The sequence below is a fragment of the Charadrius vociferus genome, unplaced genomic scaffold, assembly GCF_000708025.1.
Source record: "Charadrius vociferus isolate BGI_N301 unplaced genomic scaffold, ASM70802v2 scaffold56, whole genome shotgun sequence".
NCBI classification, from domain to species: domain Eukaryota; kingdom Metazoa; phylum Chordata; class Aves; order Charadriiformes; family Charadriidae; genus Charadrius; species Charadrius vociferus.
This window is the reverse complement of record NW_009649057.1, coordinates 3,080,288-3,099,716: the sequence shown is the minus strand read 5'-3', so window position 1 is coordinate 3,099,716 and position 19,429 is coordinate 3,080,288. Positions and strand designations below refer to the sequence as shown.

At 54.0% G+C, this 19,429-nt stretch overlaps 1 protein-coding gene across 1 annotated transcript in view; it reads right to left on the bottom strand.

Annotated features, from left to right (window-relative positions):
* Window positions 1–19,429, bottom strand: part of ASTN2 (astrotactin 2) — a 321,046-nt gene that overhangs the window by 231,477 nt on the left and 70,140 nt on the right. The window contains exon 4 of the mRNA XM_009888090.1: window positions 6,472–6,618. Coding sequence (XP_009886392.1) covers window positions 6,472–6,618 — 147 coding nt within the window. The remainder of the gene's footprint in view (window positions 1–6,471; window positions 6,619–19,429) is intronic.

The following is a 19,429-nucleotide window of genomic DNA, read 5'->3' as shown; positions in this document are numbered from 1 at the left end:
ACAAAGGGTGTGTGAATGGAGATTTTTCAGCCAGCACCAAGACCAAACAGCCTCCCAGGGCAGCAGCAAACACAACCAAGAGGCGGCACGCACAAAGTTAATACGCCACGGGACCGAGGTGAGCCACCACCCACTCACCGAGAGATTGCATATCAGCAGTGCTCCTCGTTGGCAGAATGATAAAGTGAAGTAGCACCTTGCCAGCTACGCAGCCTCCAAAAATCCTTGCTGCATTGCTGCATCACTGCTGCTGCAGGTACCCCATGAATTCTGGTTCAAAAGCCAGCGTGGCATCAGCCAGCCCGACCCACCACCGTGCTCCAAGCAGGCAGGGTCTCATGCTGCAGATGCAGAAGCCAACGTTGGCATCCCTCCATCGAGGAAGGGAGCAGGTCAGCTGGTCAAAGACTGCAGCCTGCCCTCACCGTCCCTCCCAAATTAGAGGGTAAATGGTGTTGGGAGAAGCTCAGCGAGCGCTGGGAGATGCCGCCTCCCCAGTGATGGGCGCATCCTGCCTCCCTCAGGATGCAACAACTCCCGGCTCTGAACAGGCCCCTGCTGACACCATCCAAATCTCGATGCCAATGCCCCCCTGCTTGGCTCTGATGAATCCTGCAAAGGAGAAATGACGAGGTGTTTGTTTTCCCTTGCGAACCGAGCTGTCCCGGCCGGCGGGCGCGCTGCGGCAGGCACAGGGCCGGGGAAGAGCCGAGCGCGGGCTCACACGCCTGTCAAAGGCACGAGAAAAACATGATGTACTTCAGCCTCCAGAATCTTATTAGTTCTTCATGCAAAGAGCGTTCGCGCCGTAAAACCGTCTTGGAATCCCTTTGATCCACGCTGATACAGTTTATAAATTGATGTTAATATTTAGAGTTCATGTCTGGTAATGCTGCAGCCATTTGCTCCCATTTTCTTGCCAGCCGAACAGGCGCGGGAACAGGAGTGAGCTGTAACGCAGACACGGATGTGACCCGGTGATTAAGAGCTGATGGAATTAAATGCAATCTGTAAAGCTGCCCCCAAACCACAGCCATCTTATCAGAAACACGCGGGGTCCGGGGCAGCCAGACCTGGCACCGAGTCTGCCAAGGGAAAGCATCGCTTCCGTCGAAGCCCTGACCCGGGTCTCTGTGCAGCAAAATAGGCACCTCTGCAGCGGAACAACTCCAGGGGGAGAAAGCAGCACAAGAAAAACCGTATTTCAAGCCAGCAAATTCCCTCTACTGATTTCAGCTGAGGCTGGTGGGGCTGGGACCAGCTGGAGAGTATGGGGGACCCCAATGGCAGCATCTCTCTGAAAACTCAGAGAGATACCTTTGAGATCAAACCCCTTTCCCCGTCCTTCTGGTATAAACCTGGGGCGCTTCATATGTAAATCAAAGAGCATCTCCAGCTTTTCCTTTCTGTAAAAAGGAACGGGGAGGCAGCCGGGCCCCCACCTCCTGCTGCTCATTTCCCTGCAGCCGCATGCGCAGCACGTGCTGAGCGCCTGAGGACACAAACTAATGCCTGGTCACCTCTGAGGGCGGCAGAAGATTGAGCAGGAGATGTCAAAAGCAAACAATTTAAAGCAACACATTTAATTAAAACCCAAATGAGAAGTTGTTGCGAGTCCAACAATTGCAGGCTGCCGAGCTCCAGCAATCTTCGGGGAAAATTAACACAAGCTGCTAATAGCAGCGTCCAATTCCACCGGCGTCTTGGATGAAAGAGTGGTGGGGGGAAGGTAGGAAATAATCTTCAGATGAAACAATTACTGATCAGCTGCGTGACAACCACAGAACGTCACCGTTCAGACGGGCAGACGCATGAAGCTTGAAAGGAAAAAAAGAAAAAGAAGCAGCCGCAGAGAGCTTCCTCCAACTCCGCCATCTCATCAGACACTCAAACCCAACACACGCTCTCGAGCGGCAATTCCACCTCCCACTGCTCTCCCGGGCTTTGCGCGGGGCGGGAGCGGGTTCGCTCTGCTCCCCCCGGCGCCTGCGAGGCCATGGCCATCCCGGGGAAAGGCGGCGGTGTTGGCAGGAGAGCTGCCGCGGACAGCGGGGGGCTCGGGGCGCACGGGGACACCGCTCCTCACCGCCGGCAACCAGCCAGCCCCCAGCCCAGCAGACAGAGGGACTACCCCATCTCCTCCAGCACGCGTCTCAGAAGAGGAGGGATGGAGGGTGCGAACGCCCTGAGATGTCTTTGATGTGACAGAAACCTGCTTTTATGCCCTTTACTTTATTTCTACTTATAAAACACAGCCCTACAAGCCCCCAGCTAAATGTAGCTCTTGCTTCCTTCTGTACGCACCGGAGGATCTCACCTACCTCTCCCACTAAAGTATCCAGATACAAACATCCACCCACACCATATATAACCTCTTCGCAGGCTGTAAAAATAGGAAGCTTTAATTGATACCATATTTCAAACTGTTGTGCAGCAAGGACATACTCCAGGCTGAGTCCTCCAGGGTACCTTTCTCCAGCCCTGCCTTCCCTGCCAGCCGCTCCCCTTGCTGCAGCTCTACTTTTTGAATGATTACTTACAAGAAAGGAAAAAAAAAGAAACCAACACAACCCACCCAACTATTGAATGTATAGAGCTGAGTGGCTCACATATTCATAAGGGGTTTTATTGCTCAGATGGAGGGGCTCTCTTTCCTTTCTTCCCCCCTTTGACGCTGCTAAGGGTCCTCTAAATAATGCTTTGTGTTTCCATATCCTCATAAAAGCCACTACGAGTCTTTCTATAAATCTGAGCCACCTCCGAAACCAGAGCGGTGCCTTCCGCTCGGCGCGGGCTGATGCTGCCCCACAACATGAAGCGCCGAAGCTGCAGAAGAGATGGCGGGATGCTCCCCCCGTTGCATCCTAAGAGATTTAGAGGCAGCGACCCGTTCCTCGGAGGCCCGGGGGCCCCCACCCCGCCCCTGCCAGCCACAGTGGCTTCTGCCCAGCTTCCCCAGGCTTGGCCGCCCCACGAAAGGAAGGCAGAGCGGCTGTACAAACCAGGCAGTAATTGCTCAGAGGGGAGAGGAGCCGGTGGGGGGGGGACCCCGTTAAATGAACAAAAGGAAGAAAACAAACTGAGAGAGAGAAAGAAGGGCGACAGAGACAGGCTGGTTATTAACACTGCTGCTTGGAATATATTCTCCCAGCTTTTGCTGCCAGTTGGCTTCTGGGCCCAGTCCTTCCCCTCCCCGTTCCCATCCTGCGACTCCAGCGGGTTCGGGAGCTTCTTTCTCTAACGCCGTTGCTGGCTGCAGAGGGGGAAAGCTGCTTTCCTCTGAGGCTGGAGACATTTGGTGGGGCTTTTTCCTCCCTCCTTTTCCCGACTTGGCTTTGGCTCCTGGCGCGCTGGAGCTGGCTGGCATCTATTTAAAGTTTCCTTCAAAGACGAGTTTGCATCTGCTAGGAGAGGGATTTCTTTCAGCCTCTGTCTTTGTTTGGCTTTTCCCGCAGAGGTGTTGGTAGCTGCTCCGCTTTAAGATTTTCCTTGGCTACCGGCATCTATTGAAATACCGCGTTTCAAAAAAGGAACGAGAGGGCACCCTTCTCCCGCACGGGAACGGCTCCAGTGAACGCACCACCCCTGCCCAACCATCACGCGAAACACAGAAGAGAAGAGCGGAGGGGAAGAGGGTATTGACGTGCACGGCAGCGTTTAGGAGACGGGGCGCGCACCCTCAGGCGCCACGCAGAGGCTGTGTTCAGACCGATCAAAGCCCCCAGCCTCAGCCGGGCCACAGCCATGAGCTCCGCTGACGAGGGGACGCCCCCGTCAACCCCCTCCCGCACCCGGGGAAAAAGCAGCTTTAAACCAGGAGCTCCCCAGGGAGGAGCAAGCCCCCTCCTTTCCATCCGCGTTAAGACCCCCGTGTGCCAAGACTCTGCAAACACATCCCGGCCACATTTTTCCCCAGCTATCATTAAAACCTCCCAAACCCGCCTCAATTCTGTAACGCCTTTAAATGTTTTATAACATTTTGCTGCCAGTTGGGCGCTGCCGTGGGATTTGGCGTTATTCAAAAAGAAGGGACAACTTTAAGAGCTTTTCTCTTCCCAGGCAAGGGGACTCCGCCATTGCATAAAATGATGAGATTTCAGTAAAAGTGATAGCCACTGCAAAACGTCTTGGCTGCTTCTATGTGAAGAATTTGACTGTTTCTCATAAAAAATATTAAAAAAGTTTTTGCAGTTTGTAATTATATTTTACAGTTTCATTACAAAGCTCATTTTAATTCTTCTCCAAACTGTTTTTACCAGTCCTCTTGCCACTTTCTCTTTAGAAAAGTCATTAAGTCAGGACTGGAGATCATCCCATTTCCCCCAGTTTCAAGGATATTAATCTGTTTTATTGGTATTTCATTGTCATTTCCATTCGAGTGTTCTCTGCATTTGCATAATTTGCATTGCCACCCCCTTCCCGGTGACAAGCACAGGCTCGGCTTTTCAATTTCATTCTACAGAGACAAACTGCATTTTGTTGTATTTTCTTTTTCGAGGACACGCTGTCTTCCCTGGGCCAGAACCGCAGGCGGGGAGCGGGATGCTGGGGTCCCATCTCCACCACTGCCTTCCTGGCTGACCTTCAGCAAGTGAAACCAGCTGTGAACTCCCAGTCCGAATGACGACCTGGCCAGTGCCGTGTCAAAGGGACATGAGTTGATGCCAGAGCAGCCTCATTTCCCAGTTTCTGTTCTCCAGCTACTCAGAATAATGACCTGTGAAGATTTCAGAATATTTATGTGCAGCCTGGACAACCCCTAAAGCTTTTCAGAAACAGGTCAAGGCGTAGACAAGTCCCATGTTCCAAGTTATGCCTTTTTCACATCTCCACTGATGCTCAGTTCCTCCAACCTGAGACCACAAAGCAGATGCTCTCCTCCTCCCTTTTTCAAGGACCAACGTTTGACGCTCGGGATAGCCTATGTTCCTGGAGATTAGGCTGCAATTCCCAGAGTCAGCGGCTAAGGAGCATCCTCAGGGATCAGAGCAGAGGTGGCCTTGCACATCAGCGCGGGGACATCGACCCACTGCACACACCACCCGTCCCACAAGGTTCGTTAGGTGCAGACATAGAAATGGGGTTAATGAGGCAGCGAGGGTGAGCGGTGGGGCTGGGGAGAGCACACGCTCTGTCGGTGCTGCAGCACAGGTAACATCCTACGAATGCACATCATGGCCAAGAAGAAACCCCTCTGAGCAGCGCTCAATCCCACTCCAAACACGCTGAGGAGTCCCTCCCTGCCACGGCGTGATGGTTTAAGCCCCTCTCCATCACCCCATGCTGCTGCTGTACCTCTTCAACCACCTACCTCTCCCCAAAATATTAATCCCCCCCCAGGAGCTGCCCTCCATCCCAGCCCCCAAAGTGGGGGGCTGTACAGGAGCTGACTGCCCCGGGACACCCCGGCAGCTGGTGATGCACCAGCTCATTGCAGCATGTTTCTGGCAGAGAAAAAGTGCCCCCTCCGCATGCCCCGAGCAGCGAGACGAGCGCAGGAGCTGAGGAATTGGAACCGACTGAATAATGGGTCCCGTCTGCTGAAAGAAAATGAAATTTGCCCTCATGTTACTGAAAACTTGCACTCGACGCTCACTGCACATTATAAAGAAAAGGTCAGTGAAACACAACAAACGCGAGGAGCCCAGTTGGAGAAAGCAATAAATAGTGACAGCAGCCCTCGTCTAATTTTTCAAAACATCTTTGCCTTTGCTCAAACCCTCACGATTTCACTCCGCACTGCTGCGAGTGGCTGGGACAGGCAGCCTGGCTGCTGCAGGACAGGAGGACGTCTGTCTCCGCAGGCTCCCAGGGCTCCCCAGTGCGTTTGGAGGAAAACAGGAATATCCATCAGATGCAATTATTACTATTAGTAGTAATAAGATAATAATAATAATAACAATAATAATAATGATTAAAAAAATACGCAATTGAGAGAATGCCTGGAGAAAATGCCTGGAGAAGAGAAGGCTCCAGGGAGACCTTACTGCGGCCTTCCAGTCCCTAAAGGGGCTACAGGAGAACTGGGGAGGGACTTTTTACTGGGGCATGGAGTGATGGGACGAGGGGGAATGGCTATAAACTGGAAGAGGGCAGGTTTAGATTAAACATTAGGAAGAAGTTTTTCACTTTGAGGGTGGTGAGGCACTGGCACAGGTTGCCCAGAGAGGTTGTTGAGGCCCCATCCCTGGAGGTGTTCAAGGCCAGGCTGGAGGTGGCCTTGGGCAACCTGGGCTGGTGGGAGGTGTCCCTGCCCAGGGCAGGGGGGTTGGAACTCGATGATCTTCAAGGTCCCTTCCTACCTAAACCATTCTATGATTTCGGCCTTAGGCTCGCAGATGTGCTTTGCTCCTCTGGGAAAGGGATCCCTGAAGCCGAACGCAGCCAGGGCAATTCCCGAAGAGGAGGACCCCCATGTCCCAAACACACCCGGTGGGACAGCGGCATCCAAGTTCCCCCGGAGGGTCTTACCATCTGCAATGAAGTGCTCGGGTACGTGAAGCGTCACCTTGACGGTCAGCGGGCAGGAGAGCTGGGAGCCGCACACCATGGCCACGACGCAGGAGCTGACCGCAATCAGGGTCAGCGCCGTCTTGTTGACGGGGCTCTTCATCGAACCTGGAAGGCAGAGAGAAGGGTGGGTGGCCAAAAGACAAAGCTGTACCAGGGATTTGCTCAGCCTGCCCCCTTCCCTGCGTGGATGCAGGAGAGCCCCAAGCCCAGGGAAAGGGCAGGCATTGCAAAGAAAGACGTCAGCTCAGTAGCACTGGAAGAGCTCCTGAGGTCTGCAAACCCCATCATTCCCATCCCACCTTGTCTGGCCGGGTTTTTAATATTCGTGTCGTTTCACTCACTGAGTTACATTTGTCTTGGGGACTATATTTTCCTAGAGGAGGGAGAAAACCTGCTTAGAGCCCTGTACAGACCCTCTCCCTGGGAACCCCCATCCCCAGAGCCATGCATTGCCCGTGCCAGGCTGCCCCGGCAAAGCCACTATCGCTTCTCATCAGCCTCGGTTCGTCTGGCAGATGTTGCCAAAAAAAAAAAAAAAAAAAATCCAGCTAAATCCAAGGGCTGCATCAACCATGGCATCATTTGCTTTCCCTTAACACCAGGAGAAATCTACACCTGTAGATGTTACACAGCACCAACGAGCGTTAATTATTTACACAAATATATATAAATATTCAGTCATCACAGGGGGACTATGCCGAACAACAAAGCGACCTACAGAGCCAGCTGCTTTTGACAGGCAGGAGACATTACAAAACAAGCTTTATTTTGTCAAGCGCAGAAGCTGGCGGCATCTCCCACAAAGCAGCACGGTATTTTCCCACACATGAAAGCCGAAGCAGGCACCACCCAGCCCGCCCGGGCCCCGCCAGGCACCGGGGCGAAGGGATGCCTGCACCGAGGAATAACCCCACGAGGCTGGAGGGATCCCATCACCCCACAGCTCCGCTCAGACCTGCACACCCGACTGCTTGGTTGGTAGCTTCAATTTGATTTCATTTTTTTCCAAAGCGTTAGGTGAAAGCCAACAAGCCAACGAGGAGCTCGAGCATCCGCAGGTGTAGAGGGGCCGGCAGCAGGTACAAACCCACCGGGAAAACTTCATGGAGCAATGTGGTGTTAAGATGACTGAATCCCTGTCAGCTACTGTTGGGTGGGACACAGCAACCCCCCAAACTCCGCAGGGAAGGGGGTGAAGCTGGGCAACACAGAGTCATCAGGAGAGACCTGGCTGCCCCAGGAGATTCGGATGCTCTCGTTGGACGCATGCAAACACGTGTCCAGATGAGACACTCTCTACTGATGGAGGTGACCAGGAGAAACCGTCCCCTGGCCACTGCTACCCATCAACAGGTCTCCACTGCCCGAGAAGGCAGCAGCCCTGGAGACCACAGCTTGGGGCACCACTGGTCCCCTGCCCGCCCAGTCCCTCCAGCGCCGGGGGCTGCCCCACCGCTGTTCCAGCTGTACCGCATCATCCACGGCCACCGAGCCCAACACCTCGCACCAGCGTTCCGTTTTGCTCGAAGCTAACGACAGCCGCCGCGCAGAGCAGCTGGTTCCCTTCTCCAGCGCTCGGGACACCGATTAAATTCCACCTGGGGAGCACGGCAATGCCAAGGAGAGGGCACAGCCCGGCAATTAACCCCACTCGCTGCACAGTCTATCACGGTGCGGCTGAGATGACGGAGCTCCTGGCAGACCTGACCCGCGTCCCTGCTCAGGATTCAGGTGAGGACAATCGATTTATTTTTGGAAGCCAATCCATCCTCTCCCTCCCGTGCTCCCCGGCCCTCGCCATTCTCATCAGCAAAGGCGGATTTCAAAAGCAGCAGGTTGAAAATTGAACGGGAAATACATCCAGCAAGTTAGCACTCGCACACCCTGTAATTGGACCGAAGCCGCTGTGAGAGATGCTGGTGCCTGGGCAGAGATCGCGCGCTGGGGCTGAGCCCACGGCACGACCTGCGTTCCCCAGGCAGGGCAGCGCGCCCCACCAAAGCATCCCTTGCCACATCCCTTGCCACCTGCCCAGTGGATGCTCCAGCCGCGGCATTTGCAGGACCGAAGTGGCTGATCTGCTGGAAAACACCCCCATCACTGCGACCAACAGGAGTATGCAAATTGATTATTTATGAAGCATCTTTTACGTTCCTTATGCATGCATCATCTAAACAGCCTTCCCACCCCTATTTCGCAGCTTTATCGCCGAACTCCTGCGCCCTTCACCTCGCCGTCCCCTTTTTTTCTTCCCAATCTTTATTCATATCATCAGCATAAGTTAGCACCTCCTCGGGAGACAAACTCATCCTCTTGCTGGGCATACCGTGCCTGCCACAAACCCTGCGTTTGCTTGGAGTTACTACACGAACACAAAAAAATAAAAAAAGAGGAGGGGGGGGGAAAGAAAAGCAAACAGAAGGAAAAAAGCCTCCATCAGGATAATTGGACACAGCCAAGAATACAATAGACCAGAGAACGCTGGATTTTACCATTATAAATCACCTTTCAATCCAGGGTCTTAAAGTGCTTTGCAAACATTAAATCACAAATCCCTTCTGAGTTAGACAAGCATTATCCCCTTTTCACAAAGAGCCCGAATCACAGGTACGATGGCAGCTCTCACCATCCTGCAGCGGAAGTGGAGCTGAGGGAATTAGGATCCAGCAGCTCCCATCTCCATCAGTCCATGTAACTTCTTCTTTCCCCGTGACTAAGAGGAGAGGGGCACAGGAGCTTGAAACAGCAAAGAAGCCCATTACAGCTCAACGAGTTTGCGCTTGGCTGCCCAAGGAGAGGGACAATGTGCTACAAGTCTCCTATAACTACCTTCTCCGCTCCCCTACCTCCCACTCCCCGCTCGTTTCCATCACGGCACTAATTATTGAACTCTGGAACTGCCTGACGTTGGCTTTGACCAACTGAACCAAAACAACTGGTCTTCTGCTTGAGCAGAAATTGGATTTCCAACTCAGCTCTTTATTGCTCACGGCCAGTTTGCTGCCAGGTTTGATGAGAGGATGTTGGAAAAGCAGATCCTCCCCTCCTTCTTTAAAGAGAGGGACATGGCTCCTGTTCTCCATCCCACTGCCTGCTCTTCAGACCACCGATGCTCCAGCAGAAGCACTCCCGCACTGCATTTAAACACCCGTCTGGAGGTAAAGAGCTTCATGCCAGGCCTCTAAAACCACAGGCAAATGTATTCTTAGCAAGCCACTGCTAACCAAACCAAACTCAACAGGTTCACTGGGGCTTCGTGCGCCTGCTCAAGAGGCGAGACAAAATGACCAATTCCTTCCTTGGCCTGGGGAGGGCATCCAAAAGCAGCTCGGTAACTCGGGCAGCGCCACGTAAACCACCACGCCGCAGACGGGAGCTCTACCTGGCTGAAACCTGCTCCTTCCCTCCTCTCCTTGTCACCTCCAGACTTTCAGGGAGATGTTCAAAGTGCAGATTTGCAAACCCACGTTCACCAAACAAGATGGCATCAACCTCCTTCACCAAGAGGAGGAAGCCTGGGGGAGAATGCGAGACCTTCATGGATGGCTGATGGGACTCAGGAGCCCCCAGAGCCATCAACACCCAACGCAAGTCTTTGTTTGGGTCTTGTGGGGTCCAAAAAGCGCAAGAGGAAGGTGGTGACCAGGCATGGCTGAGACCAAACTCACTCTCCAGATACGTCTACCCTACTAAATCCTTCATATATTGAGATGACCTCTCTATATTTTTAATTAAACAGGTTTCTGGTGTGTTTTGGATGGTTGCAGTGGAGCGAGTGGGTGCCCGAGTGCTCAGCTGGGCTGTACTGGGGGGAAAGCGATGGCCCGCGGGGGCTCCCAGAGGAGGCAGACCCAGGAAGCCTGCGCCCGAGGAGCGGGCAGAGCAGCGGGCAGGACACACGAGGAGGAAGAATAAGAAGAATGACTTCTTCCCTAATGGGGAGAAATAACCTCTCCCCCCAGCCAGTGAGAGCAAAGGAGAGAGAAGTAGAAAGGAAAGGCAAACTGCCCCGTTTTAGGGCAGAGCCGTACCTGAGATGCTTCCTGCTAGCGATCCAATTAATGGCAGCTTAATTAGACTGGAAGACAAGAGGAGCAGCAAGGGCTGTGGTCAGAGGGACTTCTGCCACCGCCACCTTTCCCACCCAGGATTTTTTCCCCCGTTAACACCGGTGCCAATTAGCCGGGCTCCGGCCTCCCGGAGAAGATGCGGGTCCCTCTGCAGACAGCTCAGAAACAGCTTGCGAAGCACCACGCTCCCCTGAAGATTTTGCACCTGCTGCAAGATGAAGATAAATTCAAAGCCACCGGTGTAAGCGCTCTGCAAACAGCCCCTCCAAATGCACCGTGTCTCCTTTGAAATATCATTTCCTCACGCAGCTAATTATTCACTGCTTTGTACACTTTTCCTTTGCCCACCTAAAGGACAAGGGGGGGGAAAACCCAATAAAACTCCGAGCTCGTTTCTTTTTAATATCGGCAGTGTTGCCTAAATTTAGGAGAGGGGGGGAGATATGTTCAAAATACATATGGATTTACGAGCAACACAAATATCCCGCGCTCTTGGTAATATGATGTTTCTAAATCAGGCTCATAAATACATGCTCGGGAGATTAGTCTATAAAAAAAAATAAACTTTAATTACCCCATCTTTATCAGCACACAGCCCATGGTGTTAGCCATATGTGGGTGTTAAACATCAAGTGCTTTGCAATCTTCCCCACCACCCACCCCACCACCCCCCCCGGAGATAATAGCATGATACAGAATGTTTGGCGGCTACTCGGATATTAAAATGCATTTCTACCACCCGAGGAAGACGGGGCTGAGGAAAGCGAGCGGGAGAACGGCGAGTGCCTGAACTGCTTAGCAACGCCGCCGTGCCGTGCCGCATGCACAAGTGCCCGGTGCGGGCTGAGCAGCTCCCCCGGTCCCCGGTCCCCCCGGGGAGCAGTGAGCCCACCGCAGCCCGTCCCGCATCCCCACGCCGCTCCCAATGCGCGCCGCCGTCGCTGTTGGCATGTCAGAGGAGTTGGACGCTCCTAATGATCCTTCTTTATGTTCCAGCAGAGGCTCATTAATACGGTACAACAGCGTTTCCAGGACACCCTCACACACAGAAACATCTCAAGGTGTTTTACAAGCGGGAGATCATGTCGAATCAAATCAAACGCCAATTAAGATGAGCAGCGGTGTTGGCAGGTGGCTCCTGCCACGAAGCACCCCCGCGCCGGGGAGCAGCGCTGCCCATCTCCCCTCCCTGCCCCGCGCTGGGACCTCCCCACCCCGACCACGTTGGGATGGTGCCGCTTTCTCCAGCACATCAGACACACAGCATGGGATGGCATGGGATGGCATGGGATGGCATGGGATGGCATGGGATGGCATACCCTCCTTCCAGCCAGATACAGCTCTGCCACACCGTGGTCCTCACCAAGCCTTCATGGACCACGCTGCCCCAGAGCCACTTCCCTCGGAAGGGGATGGACATTGACACAACAAACTCCCAGGCAGCATCTGAGCAGCGGGGTGAGCACAGGAGCAGACATTTCATTGCATACCCTCTCTGCAATGTCTGACCTTGGCTTCTCCTCCAGCAGGCACCTTCTCCCAGCGCTGCCTTGGACAAATCCCAAGGGAAGGTGCTCACATCTACAGTCTTGCTGTGGGTGAGGGTTTGGGCATGGGGATGTCTCTAGGCTCATCCCCAGAGCCAGCAGGATGAGGATCAGCCCTGAAGTTGCGGCTTTGCTCCCCCCACGCCGGGGGAGACCTCGGGGAGACCCCTCTCACCTCCAAGGAGGCAGAGGGTGCACACAAGAAGGGATGGTGGGGGGAAGCGAGGAGGAAAGACGGCGGCGTTGTGCAGCAGAAGGGTGAGATCAGACGCTTCTGGATTTATAGAGGATTTGATCTCGCTAAGCGCACGCTGAATCAGATTAATACTATTAACATTTATGAATTACCCAGTAGCAATTAGCCGAGGCGTCCTCCAGTACGGCACAGGGGGCTGCAGAAAAGGGCAGGTCGAGGGGTTTGGCGGCTGAGCTCCGGTGTGCACCGCAGCCTGCGCCGCTCGCCCCGGCGAGCTCTCACGCTCCTCCAGCAGCCTGAGCCTCGGCTCTTTACGTGCTCCTGGAGTTTTAATGCCTCACATACTGAATAAATGTATTTACTTCCTATTTATACAGTTGCCGGTGGTGCTCCCCCTTTGCTCTAAAACACTGTGCCTGCAGCTCGCAGGGAGACGCCACCAGCAAATTTCAATCATGAGAAGAAGGAGGAAGAGGAAGGAGGGAAGTGGAGGGAAAGGAAAAGCCCTAAAGGCTGGGCAAGGAAGGGGCAGTGGAGGGAAGGGGGGAAATGAGAAGACCAAGTCGGCACAGGTGGAGATACTGGTCTTTGCTGACCCACCAACTCCATCACCACCAGCGTCATTACCTTCAGCCTCATCACCACCAGGGTCACCACCTCCAGCCTCAGCACCACCAGGGTCACCATCTACAGCCCCATCACCACCAGGGTCACCACCTCCAGCATCATCACCACCTCCAGCCCCATCACCACCAGGGTCACCACCTCCAGCATCATCACCACCTCCAGCCCCATCACCACCAGGGTCACCACCTCCAGCCCCATCACCACCTCCAGCCCTGTCACCGTGGGCAGGTTGTCCTGTCCGCATGTCTCAGACCTGCCCTGGCACAGCAAAGCAGGCAGAATTTGTAAAACCTGATTTGCTCTCCTGGCGCTGTTACATTTTTTTGCTTTTCTCTGGGCATGGGCAATTAAAATCAATGAAGTCAGTTTTGCTTTCATGTTCTCAGTGCTGAATCAGTTGAGATAAAATCATATTAAAGAAACAGTTACATATTTAAAGGCAGACATAGCCTGCACTGGAATTTTCTTTCACACAAATCAATGGAAACACTTCTTCTGGAATTAAGGCCTGATTTTTATTTTTATTTTTTTGCTTTAAAATCCAAATAAGTCCCAATTTTACAATATACAAACACAAAGGCAAATGTGAGTGGAAGGCTTCATTTTAAGGAGGAGGGAAAGCAATTTTCAATACAGTGTAACGAAAACATTATTCCTACAGGAAAAAAGGGGGGGGAAGTAATCATTATCTATGAAATAGCTTGTGTTGAGTCACAGCCCAGGGAGGATTGCGCTTGGCAAGCGAAGAGCTGGTCAGACAGCTAAATTGATTTTGGAGCCTGGGAGGGAGAGGTGATGGAGGGCAGGCTGCCGGGGAGGGGCTCAGCACCCGGCAGGAGATGCCCATGGCTGCTGGACCTTCTCTGTGCTGCCCATGGAGGCCCTGCCCGCTCTCCCACCGCCACCCCGCTGGCAGAGCCGGGCTGCTGCCCGGGATGCGGGAATTGGGCCGGGAGCATCAAAGCCAAGCATGGAAAATAAAAAAAACAAACCCAAAAGGCAACCAAAACTCATCTTTCCCCTCCCTCTGTTATTTTTGGAATAGATGCAAAACGACCCAACAGAGCGAGAATAAAAATCTCTGCCCTTCAACAGCCCCCCAAGGTTGGGGTACATCCCCCTCCGTGCCTCAGTTTCCCCCACAGCCAAGCGCCGCGTGTGGATGAGCTTCACCAGCGCGGCACGATGCCCACCGCCCTCTGCCTCCTCCTCTTGCTCCCGCCAGGGACAAACGCATCGCGTCACGGGCGCGCCGAGCATCATCGGCACCGAAACGCATCTTCATTTCCCAGCCGGCGCTAACCCTCGCCCTCCTCCCGCCCGCATCCAGCCCCGTGTTTATGTTCCGCTTCCTGGGAAACAAGAGACTCGTTACCATGCGGAGGGCGACAGCAGAGCGATTAGTGAAATTTGTTACCCACATGCTCTGAACAAAATTAAATTAAAAGTGCTGCTTTGCTGTCAAGATAAGGGCCAAGCCGGAGAGATAATTTTTCACTCTCAAACACTCAATTACTCGCTGAGGCTGTATCAGATACAATCAAAAAATAAATAAATAAATAGAAAGACCCACGCTGCCTCCAGGAACAGATGTAAAAGCTGTTATCTCTAGCGCAGTCCAGGGAAGTTAAAGAGCCTGCGGCTGCCGTGGCACCGCGACCGCTTTAATTGCGGATCCCTCTGCTCCCCGGCTCACGCTTCCCGCAGCGGCCCCTCTCCCCGAGAGCTCTGTGCCCCCGGCACAGGCAGGAGCGTGACTGCACCCCCAGACCCACCGGGGATTTACGGGACCAAGGAGGCGGCTGGAGCAACCCCAGCCCCGCTTCCCGGCACAGACCGGGATGGAGAGGGGCTTTGGGCGGGTTTTATGTGCTGCTGCAGCGCCGGCTTTGCTCTGCGAGAAAAATAAGGCATCGTGTGAAAGCACTGCGTTCGTGTGCTTGCTGGGAAAACAGCATCCCTGGCAGAGCTTGCGAGAGCCGAGGAAAGTTGGAAATAAAGAGCATCCCTCGTGGACACACGGGGGTCTCCGCAGTGACGGGGGGGGCAGCCGGGGGGGTGGCTGCACCCCGCTGCTCTGGGAGGTAAAGGCGAGACTGGTGTCACGAAGGTATCTCATCCCCAGAGATTTGGGGATGTCCGGGTTGCATGGGACCCCGGTTCTCCCCTCTGGGCTGCTCTTCCCCGGGCTGACGGAGAGCAGCACAGCTCCACGTGCCATGAACCAGCACTGACCCGTCCGTCTGTCCCCACAGCGAGCGGCTGTGTGTCCCCTGCCTGGGGAAACTGAGGCAGGGGACAGGCAGCGGCTGAGCCAGCGGGGAGGGAGAGAGAAGGTTCCCCGAGCACGGACAGACAGCACGAGGCACGGACAGACCCATCACTCCCTCCTGCAACCCAAATCAACATGTTCGCTCCATCGCCTTGTGCCTCCCATGTGATTCCCGACGGCGCCTCCCCCAGTTTGGAAGAGCTGCTGGGATGGCGAGCCAACGCCGGCGCAGACCCGGGGAGGGGGGCGATTCCCCGCGGAGCGCGGCAGAGACGGGGCGACGTGCTGCCCACAGCGTTCGCTCAGCCCCGGCGGGACCGGGGGCACCGGCAGAGCACGGAGAGCAGTACCCAAACTTCATTCTGCATTTCGTTTAGTTCCCCATGAAATAATAAGTGTCTGCTGCCTCCGGAGACAGGAGAGGATCAAAGCGAAGCTTCTTCATATGTAACAGACTCCGAATACCTAATATTCCTTTATAAAAGGCCTTGTTTTAAACACCAAATACAGAGGCAGATCAAAGCTCAGCTTCTCATTTCTCTAACAGCCCTCAGAAGACTTCGCCAGCCAGCGAGGCATACACACGCGCGCACACACACGCGCGGCTGACACCAATCCAAGGTACATAATTGGACTCTGCTAATTTGTCTAAACCATCACCGCGTGCTACAGAAACAGCCGGGTGCCTCGTTCACGGGAGACCTCAGCCGGGGAACATCCCAAAACCACGTCCTGCCTTCCGCGGGATGCTGGGGAGCTCTGCTGGGATGGCAGCAGGTTGTTGGGATGGACCGAAAGCAATGCATGAAGACAGGGTGGGGTATATTTCCCCCTCCTCTTTTAACTGGTGATGCCGAGAGGGGTGAAGCCATCCCAGACCCGAGCGTGGAGGAGCGGGCTCGGGGTGGTCCAGCTTGGGCTGAAGCAGATGCCCGAAGAGCAGCAGCCCGCCGAGGCCACTCGATGAGAGACCCCAGCAGGGACACTGTGCCGGGCACCCTCCAGCACATCTCAACCATCACGGCATCAACAGCATCGCTTTGCGCTCGCACCCAGCGCTCCGCTTCGTATCCGGGTTTCCAGCAGCTCTCCATCCCTGACCTTCCCGCCTGGTGGGGGGAGCGAGACCAGCCCCGGCCCCAGGGACTCGCAGGTCCCAGGGACTCAGACACGGGACCCCGGCAGGTCCCAGGGGCTCAGACAACGGCCGGCTGCAGGAGGGGTCAGAGGCTCTCCAGGTGTCCAAGGCGAATGGGGTTGGGATGCTCAGCCCCTCGCAGGATCTCCGCACGATGCCATCGCTTTCCCTGCCTCAGTTTCCCCAAGGCTGCTGCACAGCACCCGCCCTGATGCTGATTTACTCTTCATTTACCCTGTAGAAACCTTCTCCTAGAAGAGGCTCTGAAGGAGCAGGAACATTTCTGTGTCACACAGCAGCTGCTCCGGTGCCCACAGCGGCAGACAGAGGTGGGGGAGACTCACTCATGCCCTTCCCCTCCCCACCAGTGAGATGGGGGGGGGCTCGTTAGACTCACCGACTCCTTGGGACCAGCGCAACGCTGCGGGGATCCTGGTACGGCCTTAGAGTTATGATGCCGCTTCTTTTGCCCCCTTCTACTCCATCTTTCTCTCTATTTGAACAGCCACCGGGCAGACTCTGCACAGGGCTGCAAAATCAGAGCCGGAGCTGAATATATTTTGCTGGGCCGGAGGCAAGCATCACCCCGGAGCAAGGGGGGATGGAGCAGGAGCGATGGACCGTGCAAGTGAGGTTTGTGCAGGCGCTCCGCATCCCTGGTTTGGGGGTTTGGTTTGGGTTTTTGTGTTTGGTTTTGGGTTTTTTTTTTTTTGCTACTAATACTTTCCTCTTGAACTCAGAGGAGGACCTGACTGAACACATCTCACGCCGCTCGGGAGAAGAGAGGAACTGAGTAGGTATCAAAGCTCAATATCGCCCGCGATGGGCAGCTGGGGATGTGGATTAGCATCGCTACAACACTGGCAGGTTCTCTCTGGCAGAGATTTTCAGCGCTGGTGGAAGGTGTGATGACTGACAGCCCTGGGGACAGGAGCCCTCCGTGTATCATAGCGAGGAGGTTCCCACGCTTCCCCATTCTCCCAGGGGACAAGTTGCAAAAAAACATCATTTCTGGAAAAACCTCGTGGAGTCAGCACCGAGGGTCGGCAGGAAGGAGGAAACCAGTCACCCCCGGCCCCAGCTGAGGGTCCCTCCAACCTCCCAGCATGGAGCCTGACAGCCTCTCTCGGGACGCGTTTCACTTGGAAAAGCGGGACATTAATTCCCAATTCCAGCTCCCTTGGAGCCAGCCGTCAGCGCTGCCACCCAGAGCGGAGGTCACACTGATCCATCAAAAAGAAGCAGAGGGTGGAGAACCGGCGGGGGCACACAGGCACAGGGCTGTGGTGAAGAAAAGGGATGTCCCACTGGAGACGGGTATGAACAGAGCTTCTTGGCATGAGCCAGCTCCCCAGAGACACCAGTGACCGGCACTGCCTCTCCCAGTTCAAATCCCAGAGATGGGGCTGAGCCCAACAGCTGACAAGGACCAAGGCTCCATGCGAAAATCTCCTCTGCGTTGTTTCCTGCGCTCTCCCTGCCTCTAACTTCTCTGGAGACTTTCCAAAGACAGGGGAAGGTAAGTGGAAGGGGGTCCCACAGCCCAAGAAGCTGGGAAGAAGCGTGGTGCGGCGTGCTGGGACCACAGAAGGTGATGCCTCGGCCGTGCCTCTGTGCCCGGACTGATCGCATTTACTTGTCCGTTTACTCCAGCATTGAAAACCCGATACCAATGGGTCTGCTGCTCCTGAGCGCCCAGAACAAGCTCTCCCTCCCTCGATATTTACCTGTGGGAACGTCCCTCTAAAACACCTTTGCCAAGGCACTACGAAACCCGCAGTCTTTCTTTTACAGGAGACACAAGAGGCCCACGGCCACTTAACCCAAACCTATGCGCCACCTAAGTGGAAACTTCCCATCGCATCGGCTGGGATCAACGCCTTGAGCAATTAGGCTCAATCCTGCAAAACCTAATCCAAGGAGAGAAACCCCAAGGAATCTCTCTCCTTGGACCCGATAACTACTGCACAGCACCTGCAATGACACGCAACCATGGCGAAATCGATACAGGAACATCATTGTAAGAATTAACCATGTCTGACGACGCATCCTTCTCTATTAGAGTTATGATCTCGTCCAATTATGGATCTTTGCTGAACTTGTAATTATGAGTTTGGTACTGTGACTTCCCACTAAGCTATTGCTTTCCTTCCACGAGGGAGAGAAGAGTCAATGAAAGGGTAATGGAAAATTCCTTTCAAGGACGCAGCGACGGCAAAATTTAGCTAGACAGGAGGGGAAATACAATGGGGACTTTATGCAAGACAATTCCCTCGGTTAGCCACCACCGAACACGAACAAACCGGGTTCCCGCAGCATCGCTCAAACGCTAACGCAGATCTAAGAGCCGGCTCTGAGCACACGCGCGAGGCAGCTCTTCCTCCTGAATTCCCTTCAAACCCCTCCATCAAAGCTGCCCAGGTGAACAACAGCGTATTCAAAAGAAAATAAAGGAATTCTTCCCATTTATCTATTCCTTTATATTTGCCCTACAAGGAAGCTTAAACAAACAACCCAAAGCCAACGCGTATGTCAATAAGAGTATCTTTGTACCCGGCATCCAGCACGAGTGTGTTTCGAGAGACTGACAGAGCACTTGACCTCATGGGGAATGGCGTCAAGGCACTGGGAAAGCAAAGATTTATCTGCTTTTCACTAAAACACAGTCTTCCACACCTCACTCACGCAGCACCGTCTCCCCCTTTCCTTGTGGGAGCTGAAAAAACCCCGAACTTCAGTGACTTTTCCAAAGTACCCAAGGACTTTCACACCCAGCTCAATATTTCAGAATAACTGACTGAAAAAACTACCTCAGCGCTTGGAAAATTTTCCCCCTGCACCAGCAACTTTTCGGGACCATTTCTTTTGTCCCCGTTTGCAACACAACCGATTTCTTCCTTCTCTTCCGAAGCAGACATCGCAAATCATTTTCCCCTTAACGCAGTTATGTTTGTACTGCAACAGGTAACTTTAACTCACGAATTCTCTCACTGCTTTTCATCAAAAGCTCATTTTAAACTTGGTGAGAATTTCTTGTGGTTCTAAAACACATGGGAAAGGGAAAAA